Source organism: Hyalella azteca, unplaced genomic scaffold (assembly GCF_000764305.2).
Source record: "Hyalella azteca isolate HAZT.00-mixed unplaced genomic scaffold, Hazt_2.0.2 contig6861, whole genome shotgun sequence".
Lineage (NCBI taxonomy): Eukaryota > Metazoa > Arthropoda > Malacostraca > Amphipoda > Hyalellidae > Hyalella > Hyalella azteca.
The window spans coordinates 72,570-92,259 of record NW_025937003.1 but is presented as its reverse complement, the minus strand read 5'-3'; the positions used below and the strand labels follow the sequence as shown (position 1 = coordinate 92,259).

Genomic DNA, 19,690 nt, shown 5'->3' with positions numbered 1-19,690 from the left:
CATTAATTGCTCGTTTATCGAAGTTTTCAAATTAGTGCGATGTTTATGATTTTATGAGTAAATAATATTACATGCCTAAATGCATGATACATGTTTATTATTATTTTCTGACAATTCATATAATAGAATAATTACGTTGAATTCAGTCTCAATTACGTCTTTTTGAACGAATATTAAATTCCACTGCAATGCTTAGGACAAAATCGTTGCGTGGCAGAGAAATTTTTGTAGAAACTTTGACTTTCTCTTGCAATACCTTGAATTATTGGCATTCAAACAAATTTATAAGTAATTTATGATGCATATTTGATGAAAAACTTAAAATTAGTGAAAAATTATTCAGGATTAAGTGAGTTGAGAGTCGGAAATTCCCTATAAATGGCTGATAAAGTGACAGCTGTTGTGGACTTCTGATGAGTAATCCGTAATTGCAGTTGCCAAATACCGTTACATTGTCTGATTTCAAACAGAATTCACTCAAATTTTATCGATTTTAAAATAAAGACTAGTGAGGAAATGAAACGTCGAAGAGATGAAGCTTTTTGTTTTCCTAATAAAGAAATAACTGACAGGAAGTCTGAAAAATGACAGAAAATGAATTAGAATAAATGACATTTGGCATTGAGAGTCGCTTGCAAACTTTTCCCAAAGCTCGAGTTCCAGACACACCCGAACGCTCGTGTTGTAAGGACCTATGTAAGGATTGCTCTCGTGTTCTTGACTAAGGAATTTTATTGTTGGTGTAAAGGTGATTATATTTGTCCATAGCTAACTAAATCTTCTGAATCGTAAGTAAATGTGTTACTTCCGCATACATTTTTGCTTAGAGTTAGGATCTTTACGACATACAATGGAATTCAGTTATCTATTGTTAGTGCAAGCAAGCACAGATGCCGGCCGGTCGGGAGGATTTGCTTGCAAACTCGAACCCTCCGCTTGCGCATTTTTATCTGATCCTCATTTCTTTCATTGTTTTTACAAACCACCACGAGTTTGGCGTTTGTGTTTCGTGTGTTAAACCTGTGTGTTTTGAAGGCATAAGTAGGGTAAAACTGTTAACCCTGTCATTAACTCTGTATTGAATTTGATTAGGTAGCTAGGATTCATGCCGTGTAGACTGTAGTGTTGCTAGACTGGGAACGTTCACACCGGAAACTGCATGGTTGAAACTGAATGACCTTTTAACATCCCTTAAAATGGATATAAACCGATACTATGTAGTATCGATATTTCAGTAGTTTCTCCCAAATATTCCTCCACGAATGGTTTAATGGCGACAGATTTGTATTATTTAGTTATTCGTAGGATGACAAATTGACAATGAATGTACTAATCTGCTCGTAAGTTCAGAGGTTTATCGCCCCTCTGTTGATGCAACAGGCTGCGAACTGCGATGTTGCCTACTCGCCCCGTCGCCCGGCGCATTTCCCCTACTTAACGGGGAATTTTTTGTTAATAAATGTCTTGAGAATAATTGTTTATCGTTGCAACTGTACATTTGATGTGATCACTTTGATTTATGACCATATATTTATCTATTTTATCTGTACTTATTTACGTTTCGGTCTGTTCAACGAACAACTTAGCGCTGAGTGAAAGTTTGAAACGAGTCACGATGTTCATAATTCGTTCGTAGAAGGCCAATTTTATTCATAATGAATAATTAATAATTGGGAATTAATGCCTTCTTATTATTCAAAGTTGTCATAAATTTTCTGCTCGAATGCTGTGCGTGAACGCACCATAGTGCGCGCTGACCTCTCTAGTCTGTCCCGTGTGCGTGGCCCTGCCACTCGTACACGCGTGTGCGTAGTGCGTGTCTCACGTACACGTGTGTGCGTGTTCTCCCTCAGGTACGCGCGTGTACATTGAACTCTCACCCGCATGAGTCACACGTATTCACGTCTCGGTATTGAGTGCATGTAGTGTATTTAACTCCGTCATGTGGCTTTGTATTTTCTTATCTTTTATTACTAATACCAAATAAAATAAGGATAAATAAGTATAATTATTTTATAATCGGTTTTAAGGAAGTTATCGGTACACTGCCATGCCGGCACACGCGTCCTCTTATCCATAATGCTATTCCTACCAGAGTTGTGGGTTAACCCTTTACTGCCATGCCGGCACACGCGTCCTCTTATCCATAATGCTATTCCTACCAGAGTTGTGGGGCTGGGTGCATTATAAGGTGCAAAGGGTTTGCTCCAGATCCGGGGGCGCAACCCCCCTCCCCCCTCTCATTGGCTGCACAGACATGCCTTGTGTGAAGCCCCACCCCCCTAGTGAGAGGGGGGGAGGGGTTAATGATTGTTGACGTGAGTTGTTGTCTATTTATGTGATGGCTACTGAATTTCCGGTATTGTGCGCTCATGGCTTGTGTCTTGTGCGTGGCGGCAGACATGATGTCTTGTATGGAGTATCATTCACTGCGTATTATTACACACGGCAAGTATCACAGATGCTGGCTGCAGCTGTAAGGTATTTTAGTCGCCACCCACAGCTGCCGCGCCGCTGTGCCAGCCGCAGATGTGCAGTTTATAGCTGCGCTGTAGCCTGCATCTCGCTGACCTGCAGCTGTATATGTGCACCTGCTCGCTGACCTGCAGCTGTATATGTNACTTGATGTCATGTCTGAATTCTTCACCAACTCTCTACCATCACATCTGTGCTTGCGCTGTCTCTTATACACATCTAGATGTGTATAAGAGACAGGTATATATATACACACCACACATCTGCTCGCTGACCTGCAGCTGTATATATATACACACCACACATCTGCTCGCTGACCTGCAGCTGTATATATATACACACCACACACCTGCTCGCTGACCTGCAGAACCGTGCAACGTTAAGCATCAGAACCGTAGGACCTCAATTGGAATCATGTACGTCGTAGTCCATTGCCACGCTGATGCGCCGCCTTCGTCGTCCGCCGTCACACTGCCATCTGCCTGCTTGTTGCCCCCGCCTCCCCGCAGTCAGGAGAATAAATGTGTCATAGTGTCCTAATAGTGACGCAGTGTCTTAGTCACGGCACCAGCAGAGAGCGGACGCAGCTTTGATAAGATCTTTTGACGAGCTAATATGTTTACGAATGACTCATACAGGGGACAGAAGTGCATCGCTATTTAGACAAGGACGCACTTTTCTCTTTGTGTGTGAGTGGCTTTATTTGTGATACTGTTGCTTGCTTCTTGGTGATGGTGGTGGTGGTGGTGATGGTGGTGGGAGAGACGTGCTGTCAGAGATTGTATTCAATGGCTGTACAATATAGAAATGACAGTTCGTAACCCAGGCAGTCATGCTAACGAGTTTTCAAACTAAATATATCGATTAGTTGCGAGAAATTGGCCGCTACGTGTACTTACGTCGCCACGTATTTAGGCCGCTACGTGTACTTAGGCCGCTACGTGTACTTACGTCGCCACGTATATAGGCCGCTACGTGTACTTAGGCCGCTACGGATACTTAGGCCGCTATCGGTACTTGGGTCGCCACGTGTACTTAGGCCGCTACCGGTACTTGAATCGCCACGTATTTTGGCCGCTACGTGTACTTAAGCCGCTACGTGTATTTAGGCCGCTAACTCCGGCAAGTTGTGAAGACACTCAAGACAGTGAACTCTGCTGCCCCGCACTCCACAGATGTTCGCTGGATGTAGCCAGTCGAGTCTGCCATCCTCTGGCCAGCAGAAGAAGAGATTTAGATTTCTGACTCAATATTGTCAGCAAAGTTGGGTGCTAGACCGGCTACCTTACCAGCTGGTCCTTAGTGCTTCAGCAACTGTACATGTAATGTCAGCTGCTGTGTACTGACGCACAGCAGATGCTTATAGAATGTCTAATTAAAATTAGCTTTTAATGTATAATTTCCTGTTGAATTCGAGGCATAAATGTTTAGTGAACGGTAATGACGAGATGCACGGTATATAATGGTGATTATTTGGGACACTACAGCTGTGTGAGACTGCAGTCGGAAAAATAGCTGTCATATTGTCCAGATAATGACTCTTACCCGCAATTAGAACAGAGAGCTGACGTAGCACTGATAGCCGGGCCAAACTAAGTCAGGATGATCCACAACAGGACACTAAGTGCTTATGTTTTCTATACAAAGTCTGACTCATTTGTTTGAGTGACTTGTTGTACGTATATCTGGCGGTGTGGTGGTGATGTTGTGGTGGTGATGGTGGTGGTGGCTGGAACGGACACCTGCAGGGGTTGCGGGGTGCAGCTGCGGTGTCGGGCAGCTGCTGCAGGGATTTATTGAAGCCTTGCAGCTGCTGCTGCTGTTACTGCTGCTGATACTGCTAATGCTGCTGCTGCCGTTGTTACTGTTACCGCTGCTGCTGCTGTTACTGCTGTTGTTGGTTATTGCTGCTGCTGTTACTGTTACCGCTGCTGCTGTTGTGATAGCAGCACAGATATAATGAGTTATTAAAATTAAAATGTTGCAGTTACTGCTTTTAATCAGTGTACAAAGATCATTGCTGTTGTTTTTAATGATCTTGCCGTTATGTTGCTGCTGTGGTGACGTGTGATGCTAGCTGCCGTCCATCTCTCTCCCTGCCGTCCCTCTCTCTCCCTGCCGTCCATCTCTCTCCCTGCCGTCCCTCTCTCTCCCTGCCGTCCATCTCTCTCCCTGCCGTCCATCTCTCTCCCTGCCGTCCCTCTCTCTCCCTGCCGTCCCTCTCTCTCCCTGCCGTCCCTCTCTCTCCCTGCCGCCCCTCTCACACAGAAGGCTCTCTCCTTATCTGTTTCCGCTGCTGCTCTCAGCCACACGCGCGTCTTCTCTACGTACGCTCACGTGTACTTCGTTCATGTCACGTCTCGCTCCTATCATATCTGAATACATACAAATGGTCTGTATTCAAATATATTTTGTGTGAAAATAACACGGCTTAGTTATCCTATATGTTCCGAGCCACATGGGTTCCCGTATGTATTATATTCTTGCACTCGGGGAAAGTAATGGCGGCCTCTACAACTTCCAAATATTGTTACTTATTATCCGGCTACATGTATGGGGGTACTGGATCTTAGCGTGGCCAGTAGCACGGTAAACAGTGGCGGTTAGTTTTCCTGTTGCACTTGCCGCCATTAGTGGCTGCGTGTAAAGGATTACTGGATCTTAGCGTGGCCAGTAGCACGGTAAATAGTGGCGGTTAGTTTTCCTGTTGCACTTGCCGCCATTATAGTGACTGCGTGTAAAGGATTATTGGATCTTAGCGTGGCCTACTAGTAGCACGGTAAATAGTGGTAGTTATTTCTGTTTCACTGGCCGCCACTAGTGGCTGCGTGTAGCGACACCAGGACAACAAGCGCGATGATGCCACACAAGTTCTGTATCGCTTATCACGATCAACTTAGCGCTCTTATCTTAAGTGGCTCTTGAGCGGTCATGGCTGATAACATCGCTGCGATCCTATGCTTTCTGTGCGTCAATTATGCTGTATTGATATCCCGACTTGACGAATCTTTAGATAATACTGATAAAAATGTTGTATTTTGGTCGCTTACGTTTCAGGAAACTTTTTGTATCCAAAGAGAATTAAAAATTATAGCTTTGGTCGCAAGCTTATTGGTGTGACTCAAGACGTGCAGAGAGAGGCGACCGCGTGTGCAGAGAGAAGCGACCGCGTGTGCAGAGAGAAGCGACCGCGTGTGCAGAGAGAAGCGACCGCGTGTGCAGAGAGAAGCGACCGCGTGTGCAGAGAGAAGCGACCGCGTGTGCAGAGAGNCTCGCAGGATATATCCTGTCTCTTATACACATCTAGATGTGTATAAGAGACAGGTGCAGAAGCGACCGCGTGTGCGGAGAGAGGCCGCCGCATGTGTAGAGAGAGAAGCGACCGCGTGTGCAGAGAGAGGCGACCGCGTGTGCGGAGAGAGGCCGCCGCATGTGTAGAGAGAGAAGCGACCGCGTGTGCAGAAGCGACCGTTACTCTGCACCGCGTTTCCGCTGCAGTTATCGCGCAGTATCTCGCGGCGCGTTGGCTTCCTCCAGAAATATCTGAAGCTCACAGACCTGTCGACATTTGTCTACTACACTAATAATCCCGCATGGTTACATATTTCACATAACAGATGGTTTTGTTTTTCACAATAGTGTGCAGATATTGAGTTAGTAATCGTTGACTATTTATTCATGCGTCAAAACCAATTGTTTGAACTAATGGTGTAAGTCACAAGACTATAGTCGCGCGGCTCGCACTGATATTCCTGTACCGTATAGAGAGACAGCGTCACAGCGGCCGTTGGTTTGGTTTTGGTTCAGACTTCAGACTTTAGTGCACGTTCATCGGTTGTCGGGTGAGGTGAGCGTTGCCCTGGTCCGTCTCTCTGATGTAGGCGTTGTCTCGCTGTCTGTTGCGTACATGCGCTTTATGTTCCAGTTTGCTAATACCAGTAATTTGATGTTGATTTGCATTTAGAGATGATTTAAAATTGTTGTATAATATTGTTTGGCTTTGTTTACAGGAGTACAAGTGCACCGCACCGTCAAATATTTTAGGTCAAACTTTGAAGTTTGAACTGTTGCGTGCTTCGCTGGTATGTCCACTGTACTCGTCAGTCGTCAATGGTTAGGTGCAATGCACTCGCTCTACAGGTTCATTTCATATCGATGGTTAGATGCAATGCACTCGCTTTAGCACTACAGGTTCTTGTCAATGGTTAGGTGCAATCCTGCAATGTACTCGCTCTACAGGTTCATGTTATTGTTAATCAATGTCTTTAGTTTATTTTACTGCTGAATCTGTCCTGTCGGTTTTGATCTGATGGAAAAATGAAATGTTCTTCATGCCAGTCAATTCTGGGCCGCGTATGTTTGAAAGTTAGACTCGTGGTACCTCAGTAGACTATATTTAGAATGCAGTGCTGGATGATGAAACTGTAAATGAACTACTAATTTAAAACTATTGGAACTTTTTGATGATGAACTTTTCGAGAAAGATTCCAAAATTATGGTTCATTGCTAATCTTCGACTATGAAATCCCGATGCTCAATTACGCAACATTTCGCGTCCGATGACCTATACTAGCGTGACTATCACGACTCCTCGTCTGCTGACGTGACTAGGTATCACAACTCCTCGTCTGCTGACGTGACTAACAACTCCTCGTCTGCTGACGTGACTATCACAAGTCCTTCAGAACATTTAGGTTCAGATAGCATTGACCACAGTCAGTGTATCAGAGGGCATTTAAACCTCCAGCAGGAAGGGCCGGTATTTAACTAACTCGAGGCCTCATACGATGAAGACAGCGCGCTACATCGTTGCCACACACAGTATTATGTTGCTCGTTATAATCATGGAAAGCTCGTATACTTTTTCATATGGTATGATGTGTTTCGTTTCGTAATAAGTTCGTATCTTCGTTACACTCGCATGTTCGTTAAACTCGTAGTGGGAGATGTTGTTCCAACAGTGACCTATCTACCTATAAACTACGAGCAGAGAGCGGATGAAGCACTGATACACCGGGCCTTTTTGCCGCTCCAAAATAGGTTAGGATAACCCGAACAATCGCTAAAGTGTCGATATTTGCACGTAGACTCGCTCATTTATTTGAGTGTACCTAACCCTATTATTTATTACATAAACTCTTCATAGGTAGCCTGCGAAATGCTCCTTGGCACGTGTTCCGGTCCTGTGTTTAAAACTAATTGCCGAAAATCGCCTGAGCTAATTAGGGTGAGATGAGAGAGACGTGTCTAATGATGGGGTATAAGAGAATTAAAGACGATGATCCAAGTAGGATTAAGAGACCTGAGTCTAGAGTTTTCCTTTATAACTCATCTGATATATTTGAATCGAAGCTTGATCAATATTGAAATAAAAACTTGCAGCTTGATCAATATTGAATATATGAACCACTATTCCTAGAATTTGACCCTGCCTGCAAATGCGTATAATATTGATGCAAGTTTTGAAGCATTTGTGGCCCAGGGTGAAATTCTAGAAACTATTTTTCCGGCCTGGTAACTTTCTTAGTCCAAAAATGTTGTCCAAATAAGCCTTGTCAGTGGGTTGAAGCTTGCTGGTGTCCAGTGGCAGGTATTTTCGCTCCGTCCAGTGTTAATTTTCGTTGATTGAAATAGAACGATTTAAAAGAATATACTAAAAATAAGGTCCCCCGTCAGCCGTTACTTGATGTCATGTCTGAATTCTTCACCAACTCTCTACCATCACATCTGTGCTTGCGTCACCTCATCCTTATCTGCATCTCACCGTCCGTTGTGATACAGCAGCGCTACACTCACAAACATTGAGAACCTTTGTCTAAATAGCGATGCAATTCTTGTGAAGGTGTGAGCCATCAAAATAAAGTTTTGCCCGTCATGACGACGTGTGAATGCTAAATGCAGAAAATGCCACCATTTGGACACCATATCCCATATATTTTTGCGAGTGTTATGCACACCATTCGGATAACTTGTCAACCGCCTGGCGCCTGCAGCAATATTGCTTAGCTTTTGCACTTCAGTCCAGTGCTGTTACCTTGCCGAGTTTTTAAATTGTTTAAACCATAAAGAATATTTGTTTTGATACAAGCAAGACGTGAGAATCATTGATACCGAGCTTGATTGCTTCGCAATCCCATGCTCGCGTCTGTTAACTTTTTTTATTTTCTTTTTCTGACTTACACGGTGCTGGAGAAATTGACTGATGGCGAATATTTAAGCGTTATAGCAGGTTAGGTTAGCCCGGTGCCGCCCGGGACTGTCAGGCGGCCATTCGCTTAATTCTGCCTGAGGACAGTGATTCGTTGACTAAATTCGTGAGGGATAAGTACGACACCATCTACCATGTGTCTAGAGAACTTATCATAATACGAGGGTGTTAATACGTGAGTTATATTACAGTATACGGGGTAGTAATACATGAGTTATATTAGTGGTACGAGTATAAGCCTAAGACGTTGACCGTTAGGTCGGAGTAACTCTAACGTGAGTTACATTGCGGCGCACTTGTCAGTTACTGGGGGTCTTACTAAGGTTCCCAGCTTTTTTATAGGATTACGGGCTTACGGCTTCCTCCCGCAACTGTGGTCTAGATCGCGTGATCTGTCACGTGAGGTTGCCCATGCTGACTCAGGTCTAGTACTTATCCGCGTCTAGTGAATATTAGGTCTGAATAACAGGTGATCGAATCTGAGACCATTATTATAATGAATAGAATGAAACGCCTGATTGACACCGGACAGGAACCGACATATTTCCAGCAATTTGAAGATATTTATCTGAAATTCTGTCTCCTGTCATTCCCCGTCATCATTACGACGGGCGTCGTATTCGTATCGTGAAATTATAGAACATGTATCAGGATGAATTTAACTAAAATTTATTTGTTACGTCAATAATAAGTAACGTTTGTCACTAGTAGTGACTTAAGTGACTAATGTATCCTTATTGAGATATGTTTTTAGTTTACATGAAGTTCCCAGTTGTGATAAAACTCGTTGACCATTCTCCCTGGCTGCGAACTATGATATGCTATCTGTCGTAGGGTCCGGTTCACTCTAGTGTTGGTCTGCTCATATGTGACCGATTTATGTTCATTATAGATTATTTCTCGCTCAATTTGACCTTTTTTAATTTAAAAATTAATGGCTTTCTACGTACTCTTGAAAAAATGGCAAATTTTTATGGATGCTAGTATCAGAATTGCCTTGAAGTTGAATTCGGAAAAGAAAAAATTTCTCAGTTATTAGGCTAGGTAATAAAAAATAACTTTTTAAATGAATCTTTATAAACAGAGTTAGCAGTTTTTGTGTTATTGAGCTTTCAAGCATTGGAAATATCTCTTGTTATCTCTTTACCTTACTTGTATATTTATTTCAAAACTATGAGAACATTCGCTTTCATCGGATCACTTAGAATGAACCTACCATTGATTTTCGAATGCATTCATTCAGGAATTCATGCCATGAATAGGTTACAGTAATTACATCCCTTCATCCCTGGTTGTGCTGTTCATTACCCCCTGTAATGCATGGTTGTGCTGTTCATTACCCCCTGTAATGCCTGGTTGTGCTGTTCATTACCCCTGTAATGCCTGGTTGTGCTGTTCATTACCTCCTTTAATGCCTGGTTGTATTGCAGATCAGAGTAACCCCACCATATCAAGATGGCCGCCGCAACCCCCCTCAAGGACCTGCCTAAGGTGGACGCCACCCTCAAGGACCAGCTCGAGGGCTTCACTCCCGACAAGCTCAAGCCCGCCCAGACCGAGGAGAAGACCGCGCTGCCCACCAAGGAGGGTAAGGGTTAAGGCGCTGCCCTCCAAGGAGGGTAAGGGTTAAGGCGCTGCCCACCAACCTAACAAAATCCGGGGCCTCCTAGGCTTCAGCCGAATAGTCACTGCACTTAGCGTAAAGCTAATCTTTGTAGTGCTTGGTCGCCTAATGAAAATCATTTTGTGGTCAGAATCTTGTTTCCAACTTGATAGTGTTATGATAATGATAGCTTGAGAAGAGTTGGCCGAGCCGCGTCACACCGAGTTCGCCCGCTGCTTAGAGGCTGCACTTCAAACCCACAGCCAAAGCAGACATTAGCGGCTGATTTACTTGCTCCCCGAGTCTTCGGCGGTACCTAATGCTAAGTCGGGTCCGCGTCAAATTTTTTATGGCACGGAGGGTTAGGGTCGGAGCAGCTGAGGATTAAATCCCTACTAAGCCAAGAAAAGACTGATTAAGATGCGAAAATTTCCACTTCTGAGCAATTAGCTTTATTTTGTTCCAATACATTATACCCGAGAAACCAGAAAAAAGAGAAATGCGGCAAAAAATGTCATTTTTATCGGTGATTTTTTTATATATTACCTATTATCTGGTATACGGGCTGGAACGACAATAGGTAGCAAGAAGACCATGGTCTTCATTGCTTGTTTGGTAATAAACTGAGGATATGCTTGAAAATCTTGAATCTTGAAGTAAAATAATTAAAATTAGTGTTTGCTATGCACAGTATGGTCAGTCTTTACCCATTAGCGGCATTAGTCACCCATTAGCGGCATTAGTCACTCATTAGCGTTGGCCTGATTGTGCACGAAATTATTTGATCCCATCACAGTTGTTAGTTTCGCTACTTCCATGCTTGTGCTTAGCTGTACTGTCACCATCTCCCGTCACCACACCGCGTCACCATCTCCCGTCACCACACCGTGTCACCATCTCCCGTCACCACACCGTGTCACCATCTCCCGTCACCACACCGTGTCACCATCTCCCGTCACTACCCTTTACCACTGCTGCCACACCTTGTCTCATCTGCCTTGACCCACCTTGTCATCTATCTGCCTTGACCCACCTTGTCATCTCCCTTGACCCACCTTGTCATCTTCCTTGACCCACCTTGTCATCTCCCTTGACCCACCTTGTCATCTTCCTTGACCCACCTTGTCATTTGCCTTGACCCACCTTGTCATTTGCCTTGACCCACCTTGTCATTTGCCTTGACCCACCTTGTCATCTGCCTTGACCCACCTTGTCATCTGCCTTGACCCATCTTTTATGTTGCCGCCACAGACGTGCTGGCAGAGAAGGCGCACCTCGAGCATTTGGCTGGCATAGAACACGGCGCTAAAACCAAACTAAAGAGAACAAAAACTGCTGAGAAAATTGTTCTCCCCTCCAGCGAAGGTTGTTCTCTTGTTCTCATCCGCTTTGTGATCCTCTATCGCTTTTAGTTATAATTTCCACCTTGGATTCTCGGTCTATTTTCGTACTCAACAGTGCTTGAGTTTGTTCTGCATGTAACAGGTTACGGTCTGGTTCTTGTCTTAACTTTGTCTAAGGACTATAACAATCCCCCTGCGTATTACAGTTTTTACCATGGTTCTTGTTCTTAATGTTGCTTGTTATTGTCTCCTCTTGCATATGCTACTTGTTCTTTGTTGCTGTTCTTGTTACATGAAGAAACTCGCTGTTCTGCCGTACGCTTGCTTGTTGTTCTCACGCTGACTCTATACTGCGCTTCTGTACTGTTCTACCGTCAACATTACGAGAGAACGAGGGTCAATATTTCACACTAGAACTGTGGTTCGACTGGAGAACACAACACTGATTTTTCTTCATTGAGTTGTTCTCGCAGGATATAATATCACTGTCATAACCTAGACTTGATAAGCCTCGCCTGACTGTGAGATCAGACAGAAAAACCTCATTGCTACTGAAGTTGCTATTGGAGAACTCGATTGATGTCAACTATCTTGTCCTTAATGGCACGTTAACTCGTGAGCATGAATATAAGTTGTTATAAAATGCTCTCGTTAAGGGATATAAGAAATCTGAAATCATTGATATATTTCAACGGCAAGGGCAATAAGGATGAATATCTTAAAAACCTACCTGAAAGACGCTAACAAAAATATGCAATCGAAAACTTCAATAACATTGCTTCTGTACCTGATTCCAGTGACATTGATCCTATTAAGAAAAAATTGTTTCTTTTCTATATTGCTACGGAGAAAAATCAAAATCCTGCTGATAGTTCCGTCTTCTCGTGGAAGACATAATAACTGTAGTTCAATTTGCTTATTATAAAGATGATCATGCCGGTTCTGGAAAGTATTTCAAAAATTTCAAATTGCTCTAGGTCAAGTCCCAGGATTTTAGTAACGAACAGTTTCCAAACTTTTTAAACACGGTGATCAAAAAATATTGGGAGTGTTCGGTAAAGCGGCGGTAAATGGTCATTAACACATTAAATCGTTTATTATACAAACTGTGATGCTGCCATCTATACTACTTATGGAGGCTATTTAATATCGGTACCGGTATATCCATTGCTATGCTTCGATGGTGTAACGCTTGATCGCTGCGCTGTTTATACCATGGATTATTGTTGATTAGTGATCATCTGAACATACGGGTTATTCCATCGGATGCGTGGTTTTCTATCCACGCGCAAGATGCGCGTGATAACAATCCTGCAAACTGAACACAAACAGATGTAATTGCTCTGAACATTTAGCCACACACCAAGCAAACGTTGCCACTATGCACGCTTAAATATTTTTATAAAGTATAAAATTGTATATTATGAAGTGTCCATGGGCCTGTGGGTAAATTGCTGAACATGTGCACGGTGTTACACGTGGGCCTCTTATGTAAACGTCTCGATTTTATTTGAAAGTTCCGCATTAACGTTACTGTACAGGACTAACTTGGTGATGCGGTGTGGCGTGTACATGTGCGCTAGTTTCAGAACCTCTGATTTAATCCTGTGCCAATTACAAGTATTAGTTTTTTTACATGAATTTCACTACCCGTTGATTCCGTTGTTGCTATTTAAATTGAATTACTACGTTCATCATTTTTGCTTGGTTCGTGCATATTAGTTACGGTAGTGTTCGATGTAATTTGCTTTTTGAATTCTTATATTCTGCACAATTTATATTAAGTTCTGCCTGTAATGATCGTGATTACGCATTTGGCTCGAACATATTTGTGTAGCTTTGCTATGAATTAATTATTGATTACTTTGCATTGGTAGTTCTTATGCTCATTCCATCTTATTTAGCTTCTATTCCATAAATTTTTGTGCATTGCTTCTTCATTTTGCCATGTATTTATTTATATTATTTTGTAGTTTTTTGTTTATTTGATATTTTTATTTAGACATAGCCACGGAGAAGACGCATCAGAGCATCTTCCAGGGCATCGAACACTATGACAAGTCCAGCCTCCAGCACACCGAGACTAGCGAGAAGATTACGCTGCCTGACCAGCAAGGTAATGAGACTAGCAAGGAGGTAATGAGACTAGCGAGAAGATTACGCTGCCTGACCAGCAAGGTAATGAGACTAGCGAGAAGATTACGCTGCCTGACCAGCAAGGTAATGAGACTAGCAAGACTAGCACCTGTCTCTTATACACATCTAGATGTGTATAAGAGACAGGCTCACCTCTCGCCTTGTTACATGTCCTTGTAGCATTTGTTGCTGAGCTCACCTCTCGCCTTGTTACATGTCCTTGTAGCATTTGTTGCTGAGCTCACCTCTCGCCTTGTTACATGTCCTTGTAGCATTTGTTGCTGAGCTCACCTCCCGCCTTGTTACATGGCCTTGCAGCATTTGTTGCTGATCACACCTCTCGCCTTGTTACATGTCCTTGTAGCATTTGTTGCTGAGCTCACCTCCCGCCTTGTTACATGGCCTTGCAGCATTTGTTGCTGATCACATCTCTCGCCTTGCTGCATGTCCTTGTAGCATTTGTTGCTGATCACACCTCTCTTGTCCTTGTAGCATTTGTTGCTGATCACACCTCTCGCCTTGTTACTTGTCCTTGTAGCATTTGTAGCCATCATCTCTACAGCATTGTTGACACTGAGCTTGCTCTTGCAGCCTCGCTACATCATGCCTGCGCTTGTTGCCGCTGCAAGTAATCGCTACCGCTGCAAAATGGTGACAAGACTACATGTTAATTTCCTAGTTAAATTAACAGGCATTCCCCCGTTTTATTTCAGACTAAAACGTGATTAGATGATTTTTGTCTCGTTTGTTGTCATTGCGTGCGACTGATCACTTATCCCGAGATAGTGAAGAGAGTTGCACTTTCAGGGATAACTTATACCGAGCCTGTAGGATTCTCTTCTGACTTTTCAAACCCTGATGCACATGGCAAGTATATATGTCATTCTGTATCATGTCATTCTGTATCATGCCATTCTGCATCATGCCATTCTGCATCATGCCATTCTGCATCATGCCATTCTGCATCATGCCATTCTGTATCATGCCATTCTGTATCATGTCATTCTGTATCATGCCATTCTGCATCATGCCATTCTGCATCATGCCATTCTGCATCATGCCATTCTGCATCATGCCATCCTGCATGCGTGCATACACTCAGAAAAGTCAGCAAGTCATAGTGTCCAAATAGTAACCATCACTGCACGTAGCGCAGATGCACCCTGTTACCATGGGTAAACTGGGTCAGGTTGACTCACACATGGCCAGAAGTTCATCACTGTTTGAAGCACATTTCCCAGTGTACGTATTGATGTATTGACATGGCTAGAATTTCCCGATATTAACATTGCATGCACCGTGGTACTGATTTTTGTGCTGAAAACTGTACCAATTGTAAGTAAATATATTGTATTGAGAGATGTGCGGGTGTCGTGTTGCTGAATAGATCGTCCTGCTGTCTGTTTTTTTTTTTTGTACCATTGAATTGCTTTGTGATAGTTCGAAATTTTCGTGTAGTTTGATTTTTTTTTCTAGACTAAATCAAAACGTGTGTAATTATATAAAAGTATTAAAATTATTCTTTTCCGATGATTATATATGGTGGTTTAATGATATAGTAATATTTGATGTATTATGCATTTTGAATGTCAAGCTCCAAGGTGAAATCTTGAACATGTTGGTTGTCCAGTAATTTTATAAGATGAGTTAACATCATCCATCTAACAGAGCGCTCCCGTTAACTAGAATATTAGTTGTGGTATTGTTACCAGGTATATTTGCTGCTCGTTACTTAGACTAAATTAATGTACCGGCGACATATACGTGTTGTCAGGCATGCACAAAGTTAACCTTCTAGTCAGGATTAGTCCACGAGTCAAGTGCAAAGTGAGTGATACATGGAAGCTATTGCATGGTTCCTAAAAGTTAGCCATGCCCAGCCATGAGTGGGGTCACGCTAGTCATGCCCAGCCATGAATCCTGACACGCTAGCCATGTCCAGACATGAGTCCTGACACGCTAGCCATGCCCAGCCATGAGTCCTGACACGCTAGCCATGTCCAGTCATGAGTCCTGACACGCTAGCCATGTCCAGCCATGAGTCCTGACACGCTAGCCATGCCCAGACATAGCTGCGGAGAAGGCGCACCTGGCGCTACTGACGCGGCTGGAGTCGTTCGACAAGACGGCGCTGCTGCGACCCACGACCACCCTCGAGAAGAACGTCCTGCCCTCGGTTGCAGGTGCTGCTACCCTCGTCTCCTGCCCTCATCCTTGCCTACATCAATGGCGTGTCATTAACAATGCCTGCATCAAGACCAGTAACGCCCCGTGTGATGCTACCAAACCTCGACAAACTTGCGTAATGTGAACTCAGGTTGCGAGTGACGCGTGAGCTATACGCTGAATAACACCAGCCATCTGTGTTACGCCTGCGTATCACACAAGTAACAGCCATCTGTGTGACCTATAACGTCTGCGTGTTCACACAAGTAACAGCCATCTGTGTGACCTATAACGTCTGCGTGTTCACACAAGTAACAGCCGTCTGTGTGACCTATAACGTCTGCGAGATTACTACGCGCACTTATTGGCCACCTAACTTTATTGTGTATCCGTCGTTTGTAAGGTCTGATAAGACGTGTGGGTTTTCTTCAGGATTGTAGGCGATTTTCTTTTAAATGAATTATGTCAAATAGACACAATCTAATTATTTTTGGATGAGAAAATACCGGGACGAATATTCGTGAGAAATTACGTTCTCGCATTACGTGCTCCTATGATATACTTTCATGATGGCATTTCATCTCATTTACGTGGCCAAATACTCGAGATTTATCCTGTACTAATGTGCTGCTATGACAACACTTACCTCGTGTAATATCAATTAAAGTGGCAACAGTTCTTGTTCACAATTGATGTCTAATTTGTAGCCAAGACAGCCGTGCCCTGTCGCTCATGTTACCGCTTGTCTTGTCCTTTCAGTAACGAATTCCTGAGAGCAGAAAAGGAGGGCACAAGCTTTCTTGGCCCCGTCGATGTTCATAAAATATGGCGCAGACCAGCACTTGTTCTTTATATTTCACATATACGGAAATTCCTTGCAGCAGAATTGCTGAGATTAATATGGCGAGCTCTACTTGTGTGGCTTTAACAATGAATTTTCGTCTGCAGACATCGCGGCTGAGAAGGACCAGCAGGCTCTGCTCTCTGGCATTGAAAGGTTCGACGCGAGTGCCCTCAAGAAAACCGAGACCTTGGAGAAGAACCCGCTACCTACCAAAGAGGGTGAGTTGTGGGGCACACTGCCCACCAAAGAGGGGGAGTTGTGGGGCACACTGCCCACCAAAGAGGGGGAGTTGTGGGGCACACTGCCCACCAAAGAGGGTTACTGGGGGCCTATTGCACACCAAAGCAGCCACTATTGCTTGCCAATGAACATAAGTTTCCAAAAAAAAACGTACTTATATTGATCTTTATCTATTCTGTCGATCGAGAATATGAGCTTTTAATAAATCTAAAATGAATCAGTAAAAAGCTGTTGAGTATAGCGCAAGATGTCGTTATCCCTGTTTGGCCGCCACATGTCAGGCAACCATTTTAAGCACCACCTGACTGATTATATATTTCTACAGACTACCTAAGGACAGGGATTCGTTGACTAAGTGGACTAAAAGCTAATTAGGTTTACTGTTGAACACATAAGGATTTGTATCCACAATCTACTCTCGGACACTGACATTGTAAGCCTTATAACCTTTAGTTTTGTATGCCATACAACCTAAAGTATTGCAAGCTATGCAGCTTCCAAATCATATCAACAACCTACTGCGTGCCATACGAGCTATTCCTGAGCAGTCGAGCTGTGCGCCGTTTAATGTTCGTGTTTGGTGTGCAGAAATCGAGCAGGAGAAGGCGGCGTAAGTTCCTTCACCTGCACCTGCTTGAGTCCCGTCCTGCACCTGCTACATCTGCTGCGTGTAACTGCTCTGCAGCTGCTGCATCTTCCACTCTGCTCAAGATCACTGAAACTGGTGCACTTCTACAACCGCTACATTATTTCGTCTCGTTGAACAAGCAACGCTAATACATCTTCTATTTTCTACTGCTAATAACCTGGTAACTTGCGTCTAGTTAGCCCTCATCAGAACCAATTGTCGCCATTTCAACACTTCAGCCCACAAATCAGCAGCAGTCTCCATTTCAACCCAGCAGCGAGGTTCAACGCGGGCCGCAAGTCGGGACATGGCTCGTTAATTCTGCCAATTATCATCAACTGGTCGTGACTGCCGTGTGTGTCAACAAGTTATTTGTGTCTCTCTGTCAACGTGTACCTGTCATGAGGTTAATGTGCGTTTCTTGATGGCTTTTACCTTGGAAATGTTGAAGCTTTGAATTCGAACGATTTCTTGCCTATTGAAGAAGTAAACGAGTTTGTTGAATGGAATGAACTGGAGCGTTTGTTACCCGTGAAAGTTTTCTATGATGCGTGTGTGCATTCAAGCGCAACTCTGTATTGTAGTTGTGTACTTCTGTGTGTAGTTCTGTACTCCTGTGTACATTGTGTGATCAGCAGTGTTGAGGTTACGCATGGAGCACATGCCTGTATTAGGGCTGTGTAAGTCTAAACTAATTTTATGGCCGCGGCGGTCCGACCTCTAAAACAGTGGATAAAATAACAAAAAAAGTTGACTAGTTCCTAAGTTTGTATTAATATGAATAATTGCCGAGACGAGTAACAGCGGCCAGCACACCACACGTCCACTAACTGCTTGCGAAAAGTTTACGTCTTATATCTACTTCTATGAACCATTGAACCTCTTACTCGTATTATTTGATACAACGCTTATGATTTATTTATTTTTAAAGATCCTCTGAAAAATTGAGTCTAGTGATGATAGACTTCTTAATTCAACCGTTCAACCTATCCGTCTCCCAGAAAACACTGATAACTCTGCTCAGTTGCGTATTAGTCACCAAGGACACTAACAACTACTCTCCATCCTTCACTAGTTTCTAGTGGACTCGTCCTAGGAATTCTAGAGGACAATACGGAGCTGTGAAGCCGTGATGGTTGTGTTGGTGCGTCAGGTTAAGCTAGATTACTCATCAATTACGCCATTATTTACTAGAGCAAATTCCTGCCGTTACTATATTTTTTTATATCGTCTTCCTTAGAAAGCCTGGAAATTATCTCTCCATTCGTTTATATTCGTCCATTGGTGGAAGAGATCCGAAATTAAGAATTAATTAGTAATAAAGTCAATCCTGCTCTCTGTATTATTTGAATTAAGTAGCTTTTTCACTTGTTTCGTCTTTAGGCTGCTTATAAGGCTTGTCGTACTTACGTATATTTTCAAGAGAAAGCTTGAACTGTCGTGAAGCACAGCATTGCTGTAATGGTTACCTCTCGAAGCTTTATGCAAGTAATATGGTCTTAATTTGAATTCAATTGTATCAACGTGTTACTTAATTGACAATAACAAGCATCAATTGTAGGAATTTGGAGGGAAGCAATTGTGTAAAGTATGACAATACTAACCTCGCCAATTACATGTAAATTCGAGACATCTGTGGTATAACATCCAGAATAAAAGAGTGCGCACGGCTCAGATGACGTTTCATTTATCCCTGTAATTAGAAGCGATTGTGCTTTGCCATGGCCAACCAGCCATGCTGTCATTGTTGTCTTGTTTATTTTGTTCTGTTAGTAGTGTCACGGTGTTACGGGTGTTAGCAGGCCTTGTTCTAGCGGGCATATCAAGACAATACGTGAACACCATCTTGCTTCTATTAATTGCTGCGACATCCGGTAAGAAGAAATTTGTACAGTCTACGCGTTATTTTCCTCGTAACTGACGAGCGTTTTGTTGAACGTTCTCATTCTTATCGCTCATGATCAATTTGAACCTCCAAAGGTGGTCCAGTTGCAGTTGTGATAAAATCGGTCAAGCTGCCGCGTGTTTGAGGATAACAAAATTATAA

At 43.2% G+C, this 19,690-nt stretch overlaps 1 protein-coding gene across 6 annotated transcripts; it reads left to right on the top strand.

The window, feature by feature from the left end:
• The first annotated feature begins 615 nt into the window (after positions 1-615).
• On the top strand, positions 616-19,317 carry LOC108672312 (thymosin beta). Of its 6 annotated transcripts, none has more exons than XM_018159956.2 (6): positions 617-696; positions 10,114-10,271; positions 11,538-11,651; positions 13,632-13,745; positions 16,880-16,993; positions 17,604-19,317. In XM_018159956.2, exons 2-6 carry the CDS (start codon positions 10,139-10,141, stop codon positions 17,627-17,629), a joined length of 501 nt encoding a protein of 166 aa, XP_018015445.1. In that variant the 5' UTR covers positions 617-696; positions 10,114-10,138; the 3' UTR covers positions 17,630-19,317. The 6 variants fall into 6 exon arrangements, with proteins under 6 accessions (XP_047736974.1, XP_018015445.1, XP_018015468.1 ...); XM_018159963.2 differs by having other exon boundaries at positions 684-748; XM_018159971.2 differs by lacking the exon at positions 617-696 and adding an exon at positions 6,292-6,322.
• Positions 19,318-19,690: the final 373 nt, after the last annotated feature.